We start from the raw sequence: 17,478 nt of genomic DNA, 5'->3' as shown, positions 1-17,478 counted from the left end.
AGATTCCCAATCTAGCTCTACACCCAGGAGAAAAGCCAAAACAAACAGCCTTCCTCCCCCAGAGCACATGTGCACGCACGCGCGCGCACACACACACACACACGCATGCACACTCCTCCATCTGTGTCCCACTCTCACCTAGTTTCAAAAGCACTGGTATCAGATTTGGTTAACCAGCTCTTAGGAAAGAGGCATCTTATTCCAAATAGTTCTATCGTAGATCAGCACAAAACCGGATTGTGAATTATTAAGCTAGAAAACCTTTTGAACGGTTTTATTAAATCTTTGAAAGCTTAGGACGGACTCTTTCCATTTGCATCTTCTATAGTGAGATACAAGCGGCCAGCTTTTCTAAAAAAGTAGAAGTTTATTTGATAAACAAAACCCAAACCACAGCCACCTAAAAGCCCACAGAAACACAAGGCCATCTTAACTATACTTAAAGATCAAACTTTGCAATCCAGTAAAAGAAGCTTGGGTGAAATTCTTACCTCCTTTATACTCCCATAGATACAGAGTATTTTGCTAGCAGCCTGTCATTTGAACTCTAGTTTTTAATCATCATGATTACATTTTGGTTACTTTCAGTTACCAATGGTTCAGGTTGCAACTATGATGAACACCCTGAAGTAGCACGCTATGGTAACGCAAACAAATACTGGTTCTGCCCCAATACCTGAACCAGCCCAGAAAGACCACCACATGCATCAAGCCTATTCGCTGACTGACTGACTGACAGATCAGCTTTCAGAGGGGTGAAAAAAGGGATATTGGTGTTCGTAAAGTTCAGGATAGAGGTTTCACACCTGGTGTATGTTACTGGAAATCAGCAGTGCTTGGGGCGGGGAGGTGGAGGAAGTCTCAGCAGCGCTACTGCACAGAAGGCAGCTGGATGATAGCATAAGGGATGGCTGGGCATGTCCCACTGTTGGTGAGTGCCACTGAACACATCCCCAAGCCTTGTAAGACCAGATCTAGTCTCTCCCTTTCTTTTCTTTTGCCCTTCCTTCCCCCCCAGCCTCTGCATCTAGAAACCATTCAGAAGAAATGATTAACCACATCTGGAAAATGCATGCCAGGAACTGCCTGGTAGTGGTGAAGTCAGCCCAAGCAGCAATAAATGGGGGCAGGGGGTAATAATATAAAAATAGAGAGTCAGATACTTCCATATTTTAGCTTGGTATCTGACAATCATTTGTTCCAAAAAGGTATGTGACACTTCCTGAAAGACTTGCCAGCAATACAGCGTTTCACAATCTTCTGCTCTCTACTTTCTCTGCCTGCTGTCATCTGGATCATGTCTCCCTCCCATAGACACATTAAAAAAAAAACAACAAAAAAAATCTGCATCGCTTATTGCATGGGCACAGACTAGTCAAGATACAAACTGTAAAGTACTGAAATTGTTGCTGAGTTTTCTTATTTCTTTCTCCGACAGAGCTGAGGGCAAGTACCTATCTACCCCAAGCAGATATGAAGCATCCTGCTGAATTGATTACTCTGAAAATACCACGTGTTTCCTCCAAGAGGAAAATGACACTCTGAGTGGCAGAGAGAGATCCTGAGAGTGCCAGTATTAGCTAGAGCAGCGAAATCTCCCAATGGCAGAGGCTTCTCTCCATACAGAAGCTAAAAAGCAGCAGACTACAAAAGTTTGTTCTCCATTTGGGTGCAGTTTCAAGATTTCTCCCCACACACACACTTCAAAGTTCCTTCTTACCTCCCCTCCCCTTAGTAATTGCAATCTTGTTTATTAAAAATTTACATTTAATTCCTTGAGAACTGTTTTCTGCTATCTTTCGAATGCCAAGAGCCACAAATCTGAGCCATAAGAAATATATAGACTTCAAAGTGAAATCTGCACACTTCAATTTCTGTAAGTGTTCAAAAACCAGATTCAATTCATTTCCAAGATCACCATTTTTTGATCTTTTCAGCTAAAATAACATAGTAATTTCTTACTGCAGTGACATTCTTACTTTGTAAATGCTGCAATTGATTCAACAACAGTGAATGGCGTGAACATGCACCTTTGTCTGAAAAGAAGCTAAAAGATCTTACCAGCCAAGAGGTGGTGTTATCTGTCCAACCCCCCCTGGAGACAAGGGATAGAAGGTAGGGAGATCAGGAGCTGGAGGATGCCTGGACATGCCTGTTAAAGAGCACAGAAGAATGAATGACTTTCCCCCTCAAAATACTACACGTGAGCTACAGTTCACAGCTAACACAGCCAATGCTACAACGGAATTAGTGTTCTGGATAAGAAATAACCACCTTCTTGGTTAGCATTAAAAGCAAAAGGCTACCCATGCCACCTTTATAAACGATAAATTGCACATGATATTGCAATTCAAAGGGAAATACTGGAAAAAACAAAGTGGAAGGAGCACATAACTGTACAGGTAAGGACCCCTGCAAGTTTAGATCTTCTGTAAAGCGCGTTAGGCAATACTGTCCTCTCAATGGTTTCACCAAACCCAATCAAATCCTAAGGACCTCTTCTAACACTGCATGAAACAAGAGGAAAATAAGGCGTTGTCAAAGAGGCACTACAGTAGAGCTATTAGATTAGGTAAATTGCTACTCGTACATTTTCATGGGCTCCCTTATGGATTCACAGATTTTGGAAACTTGCTACCACAGAGGATCAGTGGTTAATTAAGAATAATTTTCAGGCCTGTATTGGTCACACTTGATATGATTCATTTGGCTTCCAATTGTCACTCCAGCTCCAACTAAGCTCTTCATCAAGTTGACTCCTGTGGGCTCCAAGGTCAATCTGTTTTGCATTGGTAGTATTTCATGGAAAAATAAGAGCCCCATCAGGAATGATCCATCAGCTTACATTCCCCAGAACACAGAGTCCTACAACTGCAAGAATCACCTCAAGATTAAAGCTAATCCTCGTCCCAAAAGGGTCTGTGGTCTCCATTCTTCACCTAAACCTTGTGCCCCCAGGAGACATGGAATTATGGTTGCAGAGGCCACAAAGACATCGGTTTATTTAAATGTGTTTGGGGAAGAGGGGGCTGAAGCAGAAGGAATTGTTAAGTCTACTTCACATGTTAAATCAGCTCCTTTAAAGGGGTATTAAATATTTATGTGGTGACGCTCCAAAGGTCCAAGACTGAATGTGTGCGCTACCTTGAGACGTGGTTTATAGATTGATGCCAGTGATTTATCCCCCCTGCCCCCCCAGTTTGTATTTTAATCTACTGAATTTAATTACAAGATTTGAAGAACATCTTTCAGGACTATGTACAGGAAAAGATAGAAAACAATACTGGTGGTGTTACTGTCTCAAAAAAGCTAAATTCTCAGACTTGGGACCGCAGTCTGAGTGAGGATCAAATTTCTGGCTAGTTGTCTTTTCAAAGGTGTAAAACAGCTGGTGGCTGACAAGAGAGGGAACACTTTATATACCCCAGGGTTTTAATGTGAGAGGGAATGCTCTTCCAGAGCAGCTGCAAAAAAAAAAAAAAACAAAACAACAACCAACCAAAGGTGAAAAACAAGCCCAGCATCTCATCTCTCTCATCTCTGGTGATGGTTGATGCTCCTGGGAGTGACAGCACGACCTTGCCCCTGCCAGACCAAGTTCTGCACAAGGAACTGGGCCACTCCTTCCACAAAATCCGCATTTCTGACCAACAGAGACAACGCTGCTGTCCCTGCACTAATGCACAGTGGTTATCACTAGTCCAAAGCTTCTGGACCCTGATGGGGGGCTGCTAGACACCTAATGCCCAGCAGGAACACGCACAGCTACCATACAGCCAGTGCTCTCCAAAGCAAGTTCTTGCTCCTGAGAGGGTTAAGGGAAGGAAAGAAAGAAAGAGAAGAAAAAAAAAAAAAAAGGAGAGGAAGTGACTGACTTTATCAAGGTGGTGATTGTGTCTCCTTCCCAAAGTGCCTGGGGTGCAAGAGGTAGCACTGCAGGCAAGCTGCTGTGGACACCCCTGTTGGGGGATTTTGGTGGGAGGAGGGCACCTTGGCCCTGGCATCAGGGCTGGGGTGCCAGGGCAGTGCCTTGTTCCAAATCCATGGTGGGAGGCAAGGACAGAAACAATGGTTGGAGGCGTTTGGCACAGGACTTGATGGAAAAAAAAAATAAATCCTCTCTTCACAGCAACTGCATGGGCCACTTCACTGGGGCTGCTCCCACATGCCAGCGGCACCGAAACAGGGAGTATAGAAAGACCACACACATAAAGGAGACTGCCACAGCCAAAACCAGAAGTCTGTATTATTCATCCCCATCTTCACCAGACACTAAGCAAAGAGATCGAGAGCCCTTTCAGGAACACTGGGGGAACATGAGCTCTGAACCAGAGATGCCCCTGGTTGCCCCCTGGCAGAGCCCCTGGCCAGGCTAGTGCTTGGAGATGGCGATGTCAGTGGTGGGATGCACTGGGGCTGGACAGGAGAGGGGGCGAGAAAAGGCAGAAGGGACAATGGGCAGCAGAAACAACAAACTAGATGTTTGGTTTGGGTCTGCAGGACAGGAATACAAAAATAAACTAGGGGTAAAGGCAAAGAAGGACTGCAGGAGGGCAAACCTATCATGCGGCAAGAGGTTTTCACTTAAGGTCATGAACTGCAGCAGCGGGGTGTGCCCCAGCCGTTGCAGCCAGCTTGCACAAGAAGTGGAAACCCCATTCTCTAACTGGTGGCACCACTGGGATTTCAAGGAATGAATGTGAATATCCTTCTCCTGGGCACTGATGCAAAGGAGGAAGACAAATGAGGACAGGAGGTCTCCATTTGCTTCTTCCAACTCTGAAAAAGATATTATACCTGTATTTACAGGCCAGGCTTTCCAGGCAGAGTGCTTTTTGTATTCCCCCTCCCTAAAAAAAACAACAACCAACTAATCAGCAAAGAGCAAAAAATCCACACAGAGCCACAGGGCCATGGAATTTTCTGGATGTAGCCCATGTTATTATCTGTGTAGCAAGGCCAAAAAAAAATCTAGGCATTCAGGGCAAGTCAGAACTAAGAAAGGTCTCTCTCCCTGAACGATGGTGGCTAGACACCTCTCCAGATAAATGGGACAACTGTGCCCATGGATGTGTGCCCAGGTAAAGCAGAGTTTCACGATCTTGTCAACTAGGTGTCACACCACATGGTGGGACATGCGAGGGCAGAAAACGGCAGGGAGAGGCACCCTCCAGGACCAGCCCCAGCACAGACAGACTTCACGACCACACACAGATGTCCTGACTACAGTGAACGCCTTTGTACACCCTCTGCTCCCTCTGCTTCCCTCATCGTCACCAGCTCTCCCATGCAGGCTTCTCCTTCTCAGGCACTTACACAAACCCAGGCTCAGACCTGTGCCAGCCAGGGTCAGTCCTCCCCTTGCACCTCCCCAACCACCATCACATCCCCCCCAGCTCCTGCATTTCAATGCAACCAAGCACACCCTCCCCAGGAAACCCCCAGCTTTGCTGGGGCACTGGTCAAGTACTCTCGGCACAGGCTGGGCTCAGCACCTCACAGGTTGTTCCCTCTTCCCTGGCAGCCCGCAGACTGACCAGGAGGGTGCTGGTGTGATGTCCCCAGATGAGGATCTGGGGGGCTGCTTTTGTTTTAAGGAGTCCTAGGGGTGCAGAGAAAACTGACCCCCACGACTCAGACATCTAAAACTATGCATTCTGCAGAAGGCAGCCGGCACGAGAAGGTTAAACAAAATGTCATGTTTGCAAAGCCTTAACTTGCACAGGCTCAAAACTGTATTTTATGGGCTATGCTTCTGTTATGCCAACAGACATATGGAAGAATTCAGACAGCCAGGATACAAGGACATAAAATACAATTTTCAGTAAAAGGGGAAAAGGAAAAGTTTCAATAACACCACTGCTGAAGTACTTTTCCCCTGGTTTTGAGAAGGTGAGGGATGATTGCTGTTTCTGCGTGCTACAAGCCTTGGGCCCCACAGGGGATGGCGAGGACTGGCTGCTGCTTACTGAGATTTTAGAAGATTTTGACGAGTAAAGCACGCCCAAATTATCACATTAGAAAGAGCATGAGGATTTAAACAGCCAAGTTAAATACCAGCATCATGGCAGAACGACCATCTCTGAAAGCAGGCATGCATGCCTGGAACCCACCCTCTAAATCTAAAATATTACAAATAAAGCTCTATCAGCAGCACAGGGGGCACCAGCACTGCTCTGCATCCCCACCATGCTGGGATGGACGGGCTCACCTTGCTTGGAGTTGACGTCTGAGGGGATGTGAGATGGGTGCGACCCTGGGGAAAAGTGCTCATCGCTGTAAGTGATAAGAGGGGTGAGGGGGTGAACCGCATGAGAAGGCTGTACCACTGGCACCTTGTTTGACTGCAAGAGAAGAAAAAATAAAATAAAATAAGTGTTAGCAAGGTGGGGCTTCTGCATTTAAAAAAAAAAATCTAAAACCCCCAACATTTCCGAAATGCAATTTTTACATATTTGCACTACTGAAGGGAGAGGAACAGATAGACAGACATGACATTGGGCCTGGTGGATGGCAACCAGGTTTTCTGCCAGAACTGGCATCCTTGAATCACTGATGCCTGAGGAGGGATGTGGGCGTTGAGGAAATGAGTGGGGGACAGGAATAGGAGGAAAGGCATCTGGGAAATACAGAGATGGGGCCAGAAAAGCAGTGGCTGGAAAGGCTGAAGGGCAGGACCGCCACCACACCGGGCTGGCAAGCACTGCACACCAAGGGCTGTATCCAAAGTATGGCAGAGCCAGCAGCAACGCTGAAGAAACCCTTCGGTTACAGGACAGAATTTAAAAAAAAAAAAAAAAAAAGGTTTAAAGTGTATGTTTGCCACATCTCCAGCCTTAAGAACATCACAACTTTCATTCAATTCACTCTTCCTCTCCATTGCTCTCCTGCATGGCTGTGGCGTTGCAGTGGTGGGGACAGGCTGTGCCTCCCCACCCCTCCATTGCCACAAGGAATGGTGGGTTTTTTCCCTTGCAATTTTACAAACTCTGGTTGAAATCTCTTTATTTGTGTAGTACGCAACTGAAAAACACCCTTAAAAGCCTAATTTGACATATAAGCAGTTGGCAGTGGCCTGAAATCAAAGTGCTTACAAATACCCGAGAGGATCCCAAAATGGGTGCTGAAAGGCAATGCCCATGCAGGACAAGATGCACGCTTCTCGTCAGGCTTCCTGCAGAGGCACAGGGGAGGGGACACTCAGCATGATGGCAGGACACCCCCCAAAATCACACTCGTGGATCAAGGCTGCAAGACAATGGGATTCATCTGCCCTGACAAAATGCTGGTTGAAACACAAGCTGCTCTTCCCGTGGCAGGACGAGCTGCAGCAATGATGCCAGCGTGTAACAGGCACTCCTCATTTGTATCCCACCACGATACCCTGCCCCTTAGGAAAAATACTTATGGTGCAAACAGGATTTTAATAATTTTTTTTAAAAAAATAAGGCAAAATATTAACTGTCCTTCAGACAGAAATACCGATAAAACTCAGCAAGGAAAGTCTGCCAAATATAAGGAACTAAGAAAAAAATAAAATAAATAAAAAAAAAAGGAGTTCAATGAAATTAATTTTCTTTGAGTTCACTATTGAAATCCCAGCACAAACACGTTAGGACAATACTCCAAGTACAAACTCAGGATTTCTCTGGACTTCTGGAAGCAGAAGGGTTATTGAATGGACAACTCAATTTATTGTTAAGGCCAGTAGGAGTGGAGGAAAGGGAGCAAACGGGAACCAGTGCAGCATTTTCTGCTTGCCTTGTTTCCAGAGCACCACCTTAAGGAACTTGCATTAGTAGGCAGTATCTTCTTAATGTCTGACCTATCCCTCCAGTCATATAGCTCAGAATCTGGTGCCATGAATTTTTGCTAAATTATGCTATCCTTGCTCTCCTCTTAATTTTACGGTTTTCAACACAGATTTGCTTTCCTGTGGGAAAGAGATAAGAACCTGAGGATTTTAATTTAAGCTTCGGCCTTGTCTTATATTTTGCAAGATGGAGAGAGAAAGCAGCGCTAGTAGGTGTTTTAAAGCCAACAAGCATTAGGTCCATTTTTGTGACCAAATAATAAAAGCAATATGAATTCTCAATAATATCTATGAGCTGGGTTGTAAAGGGGATAGCTCAAACTGCTATTCATCTTCCCTGGCTGTATAAATTCAACAAAAAACAGATGCCAACAAATTTCAGATGATTTACAAATCGGGCCTCAGTCTTTAGCTACGAGACTTGTGGGCCAGCCCACCATTCAGCAATTGCTTTATCAACAATAAACTGTATATTATGAATAAAGATCAAGCAATAAATGTATTTAGGTCACACACAGAGCTGCTAATCAGCATTAATTTCTCAAAATTTAGTAATTAACATTTTGTATTATACTGAGTGTAATTGTCATGCACACCCCTGGTATCAGGGTTACTTGCTTTCAGAAATCACTCATCTGTACCTCAAGAAAGCCAGCCCCTGTGCCCCCTCACTCTCCAGCACCCTGCAGATTTTATTTTATTTTCTAGTTCTCGGCACCTTATCCCCTAAGCCCACAGCAGCAGCTTTCAATGGGCGACGGAACCTTGAGAAGTCATGAGAAAAGCAAACCGCTTGTCAGCAGGCTTAAAATTAACATATAAACGGGCTGTATCTCCATTAAGAGCATTTGGGGGTCTGCAGAGCCAGAAACTGGAAAAAAAAAAAAAAAGAACAAGAAACAGTAACAATAAATAATAATAATGAGCATAATTATAATGATAATAATAAAACAATTAATAATAATAATGCTCTCGGGCCTGGCTGAGACCTCCCTAACACCACTTTGGGAGGGCTTATGGAGTTCTGGCTTCTAAATCCTGCTGGGCACCCAGGCGTGCCACTAGACTGGGGCTTGGTGGGCACAAGTTGTGCCTTCCCATCCCCTACAGCCCCACCACCAAGGTAACCACAGGGACTGGCAGGGAGAAACCACACACAAAATACAGTTTTGAGCCTGATAGCAGATTTTCCAAAAGCCCTATGGAGCAAGTAGGTTCTGCTATGGCACCTGCACTACAAGTCAACCCAGACAGGTTACCTGGGCCGTCCTCCCAGAGCGGGTTCAGGGCAGGAGACCAAGATCTCATATGCAGAGCTGGATGCCCCTCTCACCGCCCTCGCAATCTTCCCAACCCCAGGCTGGGATGAGTGGAGGAGCAGACCGGCCCCACACACTCCAGCCAGTTCCACAGATGCTGGCCTGCACCCTTCGCCTGGGGGTATCTGGACGGGGGATGACGCTGAAGCCCCTTCCACTGTGTACTGCTCGCAGCAGGCATTACAGCTCCAAAGGCTTTTCAGGGCTGCAGGACATGGCCGAAGTCCTATCTCACGCTGAGGTACCAGACAGCGCTGATTAGACTCCTCCTACCGCAGCCCAGTGTCTTTGCCCATAGGCTTCCTCCTCCTCCCAAAACCAGGGCATCCTTCCTGCATTTCCCTCCCCAAATCCTCTGAAGATGGTGCATACAGCTGCAGAAACACTGGAGTGACTGACAGAGACCTGGACACAGTGACCGCCGCCCTGGGTCAACATGACGTCCATGCAGGGGGAACTCGGTCCCCCATGACTCAGCACTGCCAACTCAGCCAGCAACCGCCACAGCTCTCTGCGGCACACCGGTGACATTTACGTCTCATATAGGCACGGTTTGGAGAGCACCTTTTCTCCTCAACACAACCTTAAAATCTTCTCCTCCAAAACCCAATCAGTCCACACACCTTCAACGAGACAATTACATAATTACCCATCGTCCTACAGGAGGTTCTTCAATATTTCAGTACAGAAACGATACTTACCCACCCACCAAAACATAATTTGATCTAAGCTGGTACCTAAGTAGCACCTAGAAACAATAAAGCAGATGAGGATGCAATTCTCATTTCCAAGACAATCTGAAGAAGTTGGATGTTTGTTGAAATGGTTCTTAACATGGCTCTGACGTAGCATACATAGTGTACTACCACATCACATCAGTTTAGTCACCTGCATTAAACTCTGGGCCCAAGCTTCTTCACACAACCTGTAAAGTAAAGGAAATTGAATATATAGCCTCACTCAAGATCTGCAATTTGGAAAAAAATAAACAATTAAAAATGAGGACCTGTGGTTTACAATCATGAAGACCTTCCCTTACGCTTTAGGGCATCTTGTCATGCACAGTATAACCTGTTATGAGCATTACGGGTTAACAGCAAAGGAACACCTGCACCTGCTGGCCTGTGGACACGGACACCCAGCTGTGCCCCATGGAACCCAGATCAAAGAGACACTCGCTTCTGAGTGAGCAAACTTTGGTGGCCTCCTTGGAGGCTGCTGGCCCACCAGGTCTCCAGTCCTAACACAAAGTCTTGCAGCACAGCCAATGGCAGCATCCTTTGGGAACTGGCCTTACACTCACGAGACCTCTTCCCTGCCCTCCTTGGGTCATTTCTGCTGCTTGGACATTTGCTCATCAGGTTGTATTTTACTTCTCCTGAGCATCTGCTCAGGCTAAGGTGAGGCAGTGCAGGCAGGGGATGGTCCCCTAAAGGGACACCAACAGGGCAAACAGGCAGAGTTGGGAGAATATACATGTACTGGAAACAGCAGGAGCCAAATTAATTGGCCAGCCAGTGCTATGAGGAGGCTGCTATTTGATTTTATGATGGGCCTGAAAAAAACCCACCCAAAATCCCTAATATAATGATGGTGGAGAAAGGGTAAGAGCTGACAGGGAAGAAGATCCTGACCCAGCAGTAGGCATTACCCCAGTATGAGCTTCGGTCTGCACTGGACGCTGGTTTAAAACAATTGCTGTGTCAAAGTAATGCAGGAACAACTGCACAAGTCAGTGCAAGAGCAAACGTTTCCCTTGCAAACAGCAGTCACAGTCTGCAAGAGGTAAGGCTTGAACCGTAATCAAGGCACTTTGGCAGGACAAAGATGGGGGGAAGAAATCCCCCAGCCATGGCACTGGTACAGCTGCTGCCACGCAGCTGGGTGATCCCTGCAAGTGCTCTGCGCTGGCGATGCCGTATGTGTAGTCACAGAGTTACTCACCATTTTAAACAAGCGCCTGTCCTCTCATCTGAGGAGTACACTTTGAGACAGTTTAAATTAATATCCAGTGAGCTAGTGGTGAAACACAGCATCTCCGATTTGGTCTGAATCCATGAAGCTTTCCCTCATTTTTGAAATGCTTCTGAAGAAAAGCAAGACTACCAGAAAAAAAACCAACAATCACCCAAGCCCTCCCCGAACAGCTAGTTAATGCTTAATGAAGGCCTGCACCTGTAAGGTATCCTATATGCAACAAGTGTGCAAAAACTATAAAAAGCCTGAGACAGCCATGGCAAAAATGCCTGTAGGTCAGCACTGGGCGAGGCAGGCGGCTAGGAGCTCCCACTGGAGCTGGGGGGACCATTTGTTCCAGCTGCTGCACAGAGAAAGATATTAAATTAACGACCCTTCAAAGAATGCGCATCTACAAAGGAGGACAGGCAGGGAGGTTCGGAGAGAACTGCGAGCAAGTGAGCTCCTGCACCCAAGATGCAAACATCCCTGAGTCAACACTCAAAGCAGTGCTCAGTTGTTGGGGTTTTTTTGTTTGTTTTTCCTCTATCTTTAAGCACAAAGCTGCTTCTAAAATGCCGAGAAAGGCCCCAGCCTGTCTACTTTTCCTCTCCTGTCAACAAGTTGTGTGCTGGGCACAGGCACTAGCAGATGGTCTTCTCAATTCAAACTAAAATAAACCAATTAAAAAAATCCAACCCCAAACTTAAGGATGGGGAAACGGATGCATTCACTTTTGGTCCTAAAAGAGAGGGTAATTTAAAAAACACATGGCTTCAAGTTTTTGACAGCAAATGCTAAATTCAGGGGGGAAACACAGTAACAGATAGCTCCTCAAAAAAACCCAAACACTTCCACTATTGCTACAGCAGTACCCCAAAATAAAAGGACCATTGATTTGTTGGAGGATTTGAGGATACCTTGACCTGAAGAGACAGGAAAAATCCATGCCCTTTTCAGCCTATTTAATTTCTAGTTTCTAGAGCCCTGAAATCATCCTCAGGCAGAAGGTTTTAGCAAACCCAGAAGACAGCCATTTCAGTTGTCCTCTCAAAATAGCAGTAGCATTTTAATGGATAAACTAACTCTGCATTTATGCCTTTGCTGACCAGCTGTTGCAATAAAAATGCAAGACCAAGAAGCACGCAGTTTTACAGCAATGACAAAACCAGGCTCATGTCCAGTTTCATCACGGACAAGCATAGGGGGACCAGAGGTGGAAGAAGGAGAGGTAACACTAAGGTGTTTTGGCCAGAACTGGTTACCAACAGATAAATCTCAGCAACACCAGCAATAACTGCACAATTTGCCCCCTCCCTGGGAGCTCTCACACAATCCCTTTCCACAGACAACTTTGCAGAGATGCAGCAAGCTTGATGTATCGAGAGCTCAAGTTACTCTCCCCCCGTCCCCAAACCATTTATTTAGAGCAATAGGTTTATGTCCAAAGCCAACCTCCTCCTAGGCTTTTGACAGCAGAGATCATGTTATGCTTAATTTTCAAAACCTCCAATCCTTAGACGGTACAGTTGGGAAAATGACACAGCAGGTATGGGGGTGGTGGATTTGTAACCTTACTTTTAGCCTCACCTGAAGCTAAAAGGAGCAGCAATGGGAAAGCATGCCCACAGGAACACCCTGCTCACAGGAAACAGGGGCTTAGGAATACTGTGGTTTATGAAAGCCAAATAAAAAAGGCGCAGTCTTTCTGTCTTGCTTCACAACCCAGCAACGGGAGGCCATTTATCTCACTGACCTTTTGTGCTTACAAGCAGTGGGGGTGATACCCCAGTGACTCACATCACAGTACAGAGGCAAAGTGAGATGCTGCGTCCACTCCAATGCAAAGCTTTACGGCTTTGCCGCTGCTAACACTTATTCAAAGAACGAACCCAGAATCAAAATCACATGTTTCAGGGGGTAAACTGATGGCTTGCCAAGGTCAGAAATTAAAAATCTGCCTGGTCCCCTTTTTCCTCACATACTGTACTTCAGTGCTTTGCCACGTAATTAAGTTGTATTTAGTGCTGGGAGCCAGGGAAGAGGAGAACAAGAAAGTTACTTTAAGTCAGTCATTGCAAGCTTCCCCTCCTCCCCAGGGCATGTTTCATCAGGCAATGGTAGAGCCACAGCATCCCAGGAGACCCTTGGGAGAAGGAGAGAAGCAGCTTCTAGCACACCAGCAGACAAAGGAGGCACCCAGGATCCTTGCTAGAGCTTCCCGTGGTTATTCACAAGCAAGAAAAGTTTGTGCCATTTTCCAAGTCCCACACCGCCTTTCTTTTTGGGAAGCCCAGCAGCAAGCAGCTGCGGCTGCAATGCATGGGAAAGGCAGCTTCACAGCCAATGGTGCTGTGCCACGGTCTGCAGGCACGCAGAATCAGCACCTGAAGCAAAGGGGGTGTCACGGTGGGAAATGCAGGCAACGTACAAGGACAGGCAAGAGGAGTCTGAGCAAACCACTCTGCCCGAAGGGTTGATGTGCAGTAAAAACTTCCGTGCAACAGCCAGGGGAGCATTGCAAAGAGAAGAGTACATGCAATTTGATAAAGCCTAGAATAAGCATCTATCTAGATGGATTACAATAAGCAACTGGATTCAAGTTAACTGCAGCATTAGTGAGAAACCGCCACGCTAATGGCTTGTGTACATTCTTGCCTTTTTCTAACTCACCCCCCCTTTCCCTTTCCCCTCAATCCTGGAAATTAATATAGCACAACTATGACAGGTTTTTGCTGAAAAGTTGTAATAAACATTTGAGTTCCCTCAAGACAGCTTTAAAAACACGGGTGTTGAATCTCTGACAGAAACATGCTTTACTTCAAGTGTTCATTAAGTACTGCCATTAAGTAAGTGATTAAAGCACACCCAGTATTAAAATAGCTTGATTAGAAATCCCCTGCTATCTTCATTTTCTTCTCTCCCGTGACTTAATTTGTTTGTTCTTGCCTGCTCAGGAAGGCTGTCAGGAGACCTGGCGTGCTGGTGAACCACACGGGGAGCCAGGCGGGTCTTGCAAGGCTCGGATCAGGGAAGACAAGCCCACTTCTATTTACACGCTGCACGTTCATGTATACACAGCCCATTCGTTTTAGAAATAGGTACTAACAACTGATAGGGCATTAAATTGCCGGCAAAGTCACAAGCTTGCAGGGAAAGCTTTCCCTGTTGAAATATTTTGCAATGTTTTATTTCATTCTCCAAACTCAGTAGCAGATCCTCTCCGATGGCAATTAATTGCTAGCAAATACTCCGCAATTTGGCAGCCGATGCTCATTTTAAGCTCCGGTTCCCACACGATGGTCCTTTTAATTTTGCCCATCCTGAACAGCTGATCTTTTTCCTGATATAAATATGTGCACCAAGAAGCCTGGACCCTCAACAAACAGCAACCTGCAGCATCAAATCACACACTCAACCCCAGGGGTCAATAAGCACTCCCAAAACCTGGTAATGGGACCACTGGCACTGGAAACACTCTAAATGGTAACATGCCCATGGGCTGCAGCTCTGCAGCCTTTTTCCTATGCAGCATCCCTGCTTCTGCCTCGTGCATCCTTGTCACACACAAGCCAGTCCCATCAGCTGAAAAGGCATTTTCCCCTGTCATTTCCTGACCTGCCCACAGCCCTTTCTGTTCTTTATTGGCCAAGGGTAACACAGGCACCACAATGTTTTAACAAGCCCAGGCTCGAGCCTCTGAGTCGCGGGGGTCTGTCTTATTAATTGCTTTGACAATAAGGACCGTTGTTCTAAAGCAGCAGAGGAAGTCTGCAGGACACCAGAGGAACCAGTGTCCACAGTCCACTCACTTGCCAGGGCGGGATCAGTAGGGTCACTATGTGCCAGGGACCCCCAGGGGTTTTGGGTAGGGGAAAAGGTGCTGGAGCCCACCCCAGTGTCGCCTCTTGTGCCACCTTCAGCTCTTCCCAGGGGACAAAGCTGCTCTGGTTTCTGTCACCAGAACCATCGGCTGAGTTAGGACAAAGACACAAGCTTGTTTTGCTTGCCTCCAGGTTATCAGGATCCCTGCTCACAACTCTGGCACCTTCTCTTCTCCAAGGTACTCAGACCCACAAGCTGATGTTCCTCTCCTGGGCAAAGGGATGTGCTTCGATCCAATATTCAACTGGGGACTCCTCTGCACCCTTGAGCACCCACTTAAACTGAGCATGAAAACCACTCAGCAAGTGAAACACCATCTCCTACATAAGCATACAAGTTTTGTGTGAAAGTGGGCGGTCTGATGGCAGCCTCTGAAGCCTGGTGTTCCTGTTCTGGCAGGCAGCGTGCGTCACAGGATGGGACGACTTTTCCTCATGGGCCTCCTCATGTCCCACAGGATATAGACCTAGGCTCCTGGGGGGAACCGTGAAAAAAAATCTGTCCTGCACCCTGGTGACAGGAAGATGCCTTTCAGCACTGTACACACAGTGGATCAAAAGTGCTTGAAATAGGACCTCTCTTAAATGTATTTACATTAAGTCTATGTTACAGCCTATTCAATGCCACATAGCATAAGACAGACCGTCAGAGGCCTAGAAGGCTGAGAAATGGGTCAAATTCTCTTCGAGCAGCAATTTTTAAAATGCAATGAACAGAAATGTTCTTGATTAAGAAAACGTGGGAGTATGACAGGCGTCAGTAAGGTATCTTGGCTCTGTCTCACAGAAGCTAAGAACAAGGGCTCAGATGCCTGTGCAAGCACCTGACCCACCTTTACGTGTCCAAAACCTCTGTTCACCATGCCTAAATTTGCAACTTAGAGGTTGACTAGGCAACCACTGCTTACTTCCAGCAAAACGGAGATCCAGCCGTGCTAGCCATACTACCCACCGTGACCGATGTTTTTGCAAGTGCTCCTGCTTTGTCTGCCCTCCAAAAAACAGGCTGGGGCAGCAGAAGATAGAAACAGATGCGAAGATGAAGGAGTGATGAGTTTGATGACATCAGTGACTCCTTGGCTGGTCCCTGCTCCTGGCAAGCCCTGCATCTCACCACACCAATGCTGCTGAAAGGCTCCCACAGGGAAACCACTGCTGAGGCCAACCCCCTCCGGCTCTGAAGCACCAAGAAGGGCTGCCCACGCTTTGCTGGGAAGCGAGGAGCCCCCACCACTGGGATTTTAGCTGCTTCAGGGGGATTTCCCAGCAGAAGTGGAGCAGTCCCATGCCCAGCTTGAAGCCCAATGCTGACAGCGGGGACTGTGGGCCACAGATGGTGGCAGGGGCAGGCAGGGCCAGATGGAATTGATGCAGGGATCACTCAGCATATGACGGGGTATGAAGCACTAGAGGTGACACTTGCTCTAAATTTGAGGCTCCCAGGCACCACTGGCCCTGCATATACACTGGAAAAAGTTTTCAAGTAACTTCCCTGAGTCCAGCTAAACCGTATTAACAGATTTATCCAATAACATGCAAATTCAGGTTTTAATGAAAAGTCTTAAGTCCCAGCTCTAAGTGATTTGGACTTTTCTGCTAATGGCATCTGCTAATGACCAAAGATTTAATGCATCAAGTCTTAGCATACATCAGTGCAAACAATATAATCATTTAGTGGAGGTAAAAAGTCATCTCATTAGACATCCATCACTGGATGTGGGCAAGATGGTCCAAAGGCTTAAAATAAAATATTCATTTTTAAACTAAAAAAAAATTTTAAAAAAATCCCTAAAAACGTACAAATGATTAAGCCAAAAGTAGCAGCCTGCTAAAGCTTCACTAGGATTGAAAATGCAAACTGCAACATTTATCTGGAGGTAAAACGCATTTGCAAGTACTTAATTTCTACAGCACTGTTCCACAGAAGGCAAAAACCAATTTTAACAGGAATTAAAGCAATAGGGCCCTCCAGAAACAGGATGTCTCTTAGACAGGTTATTTGAACCATCAGCAGAAGGTCAAAACAGGAATTATTTCTCTATCACATTGTGCAAGATTATTTCAGTATAAACGCAAGTGTTGAAAAGCTACTAACTTAATTTTATAGATCAGTCCCATGAGGGTCTGTCATGTCAATGAGACAAAAAAATGCCCTAAAATTACATTTATGTGTCGCTAAAAATATAAAAATCACAGCACACAGCTAAGGATGAACAAAGAATGACTCAAACAAGGCACAGGCTCAAAAAAGTATGTTGCAAACACTTTTTTTGGCCCAAAACATCGATGCCAATTGTTTCATTTGGACTCTTGGCGTGAACAAGACCAATAAACCTACGGAGAAACACTGCTGGATGCTGAGCTATCGACACATAATCTAAACGCTTGGTATTTTTAGTCTCATTTGCCGAACAGCTTCTTAGAAGATAGAAAAAAGGGACCAATGCCTTCAAGCCATGGGCTGCCGGTGGAGATGACTCAGTGACTCAGGTCAGGGGAGTACTGT

At 46.1% G+C, this 17,478-nt stretch overlaps 1 protein-coding gene across 5 annotated transcripts in view; it reads right to left on the bottom strand.

Moving 5' to 3' along the window:
• LEF1 (lymphoid enhancer binding factor 1) overlaps positions 1-17,478 on the bottom strand; it is a 93,065-nt gene that overhangs the window by 35,868 nt on the left and 39,719 nt on the right. For all 5 annotated transcript variants that reach the window (XM_080374050.1, XM_080374051.1, XM_080374049.1 and 2 more), the window contains 2 exons: positions 6,212-6,344; positions 2,062-2,152 (listed from right to left, as the gene is read on the bottom strand). In XM_080374050.1, the coding sequence (XP_080230176.1) occupies positions 2,062-2,152; positions 6,212-6,344 (224 nt within the window). The remainder of the gene's footprint in view (positions 1-2,061; positions 2,153-6,211; positions 6,345-17,478) is intronic.

Source organism: Falco punctatus, assembly GCF_963210335.1.
Source record: "Falco punctatus genome assembly, chromosome: 1".
Classification (NCBI taxonomy): domain Eukaryota; kingdom Metazoa; phylum Chordata; class Aves; order Falconiformes; family Falconidae; genus Falco; species Falco punctatus.
Note: the sequence above shows the minus strand (reverse complement) of the source record. Positions and strands in the feature narration are given on the sequence as shown.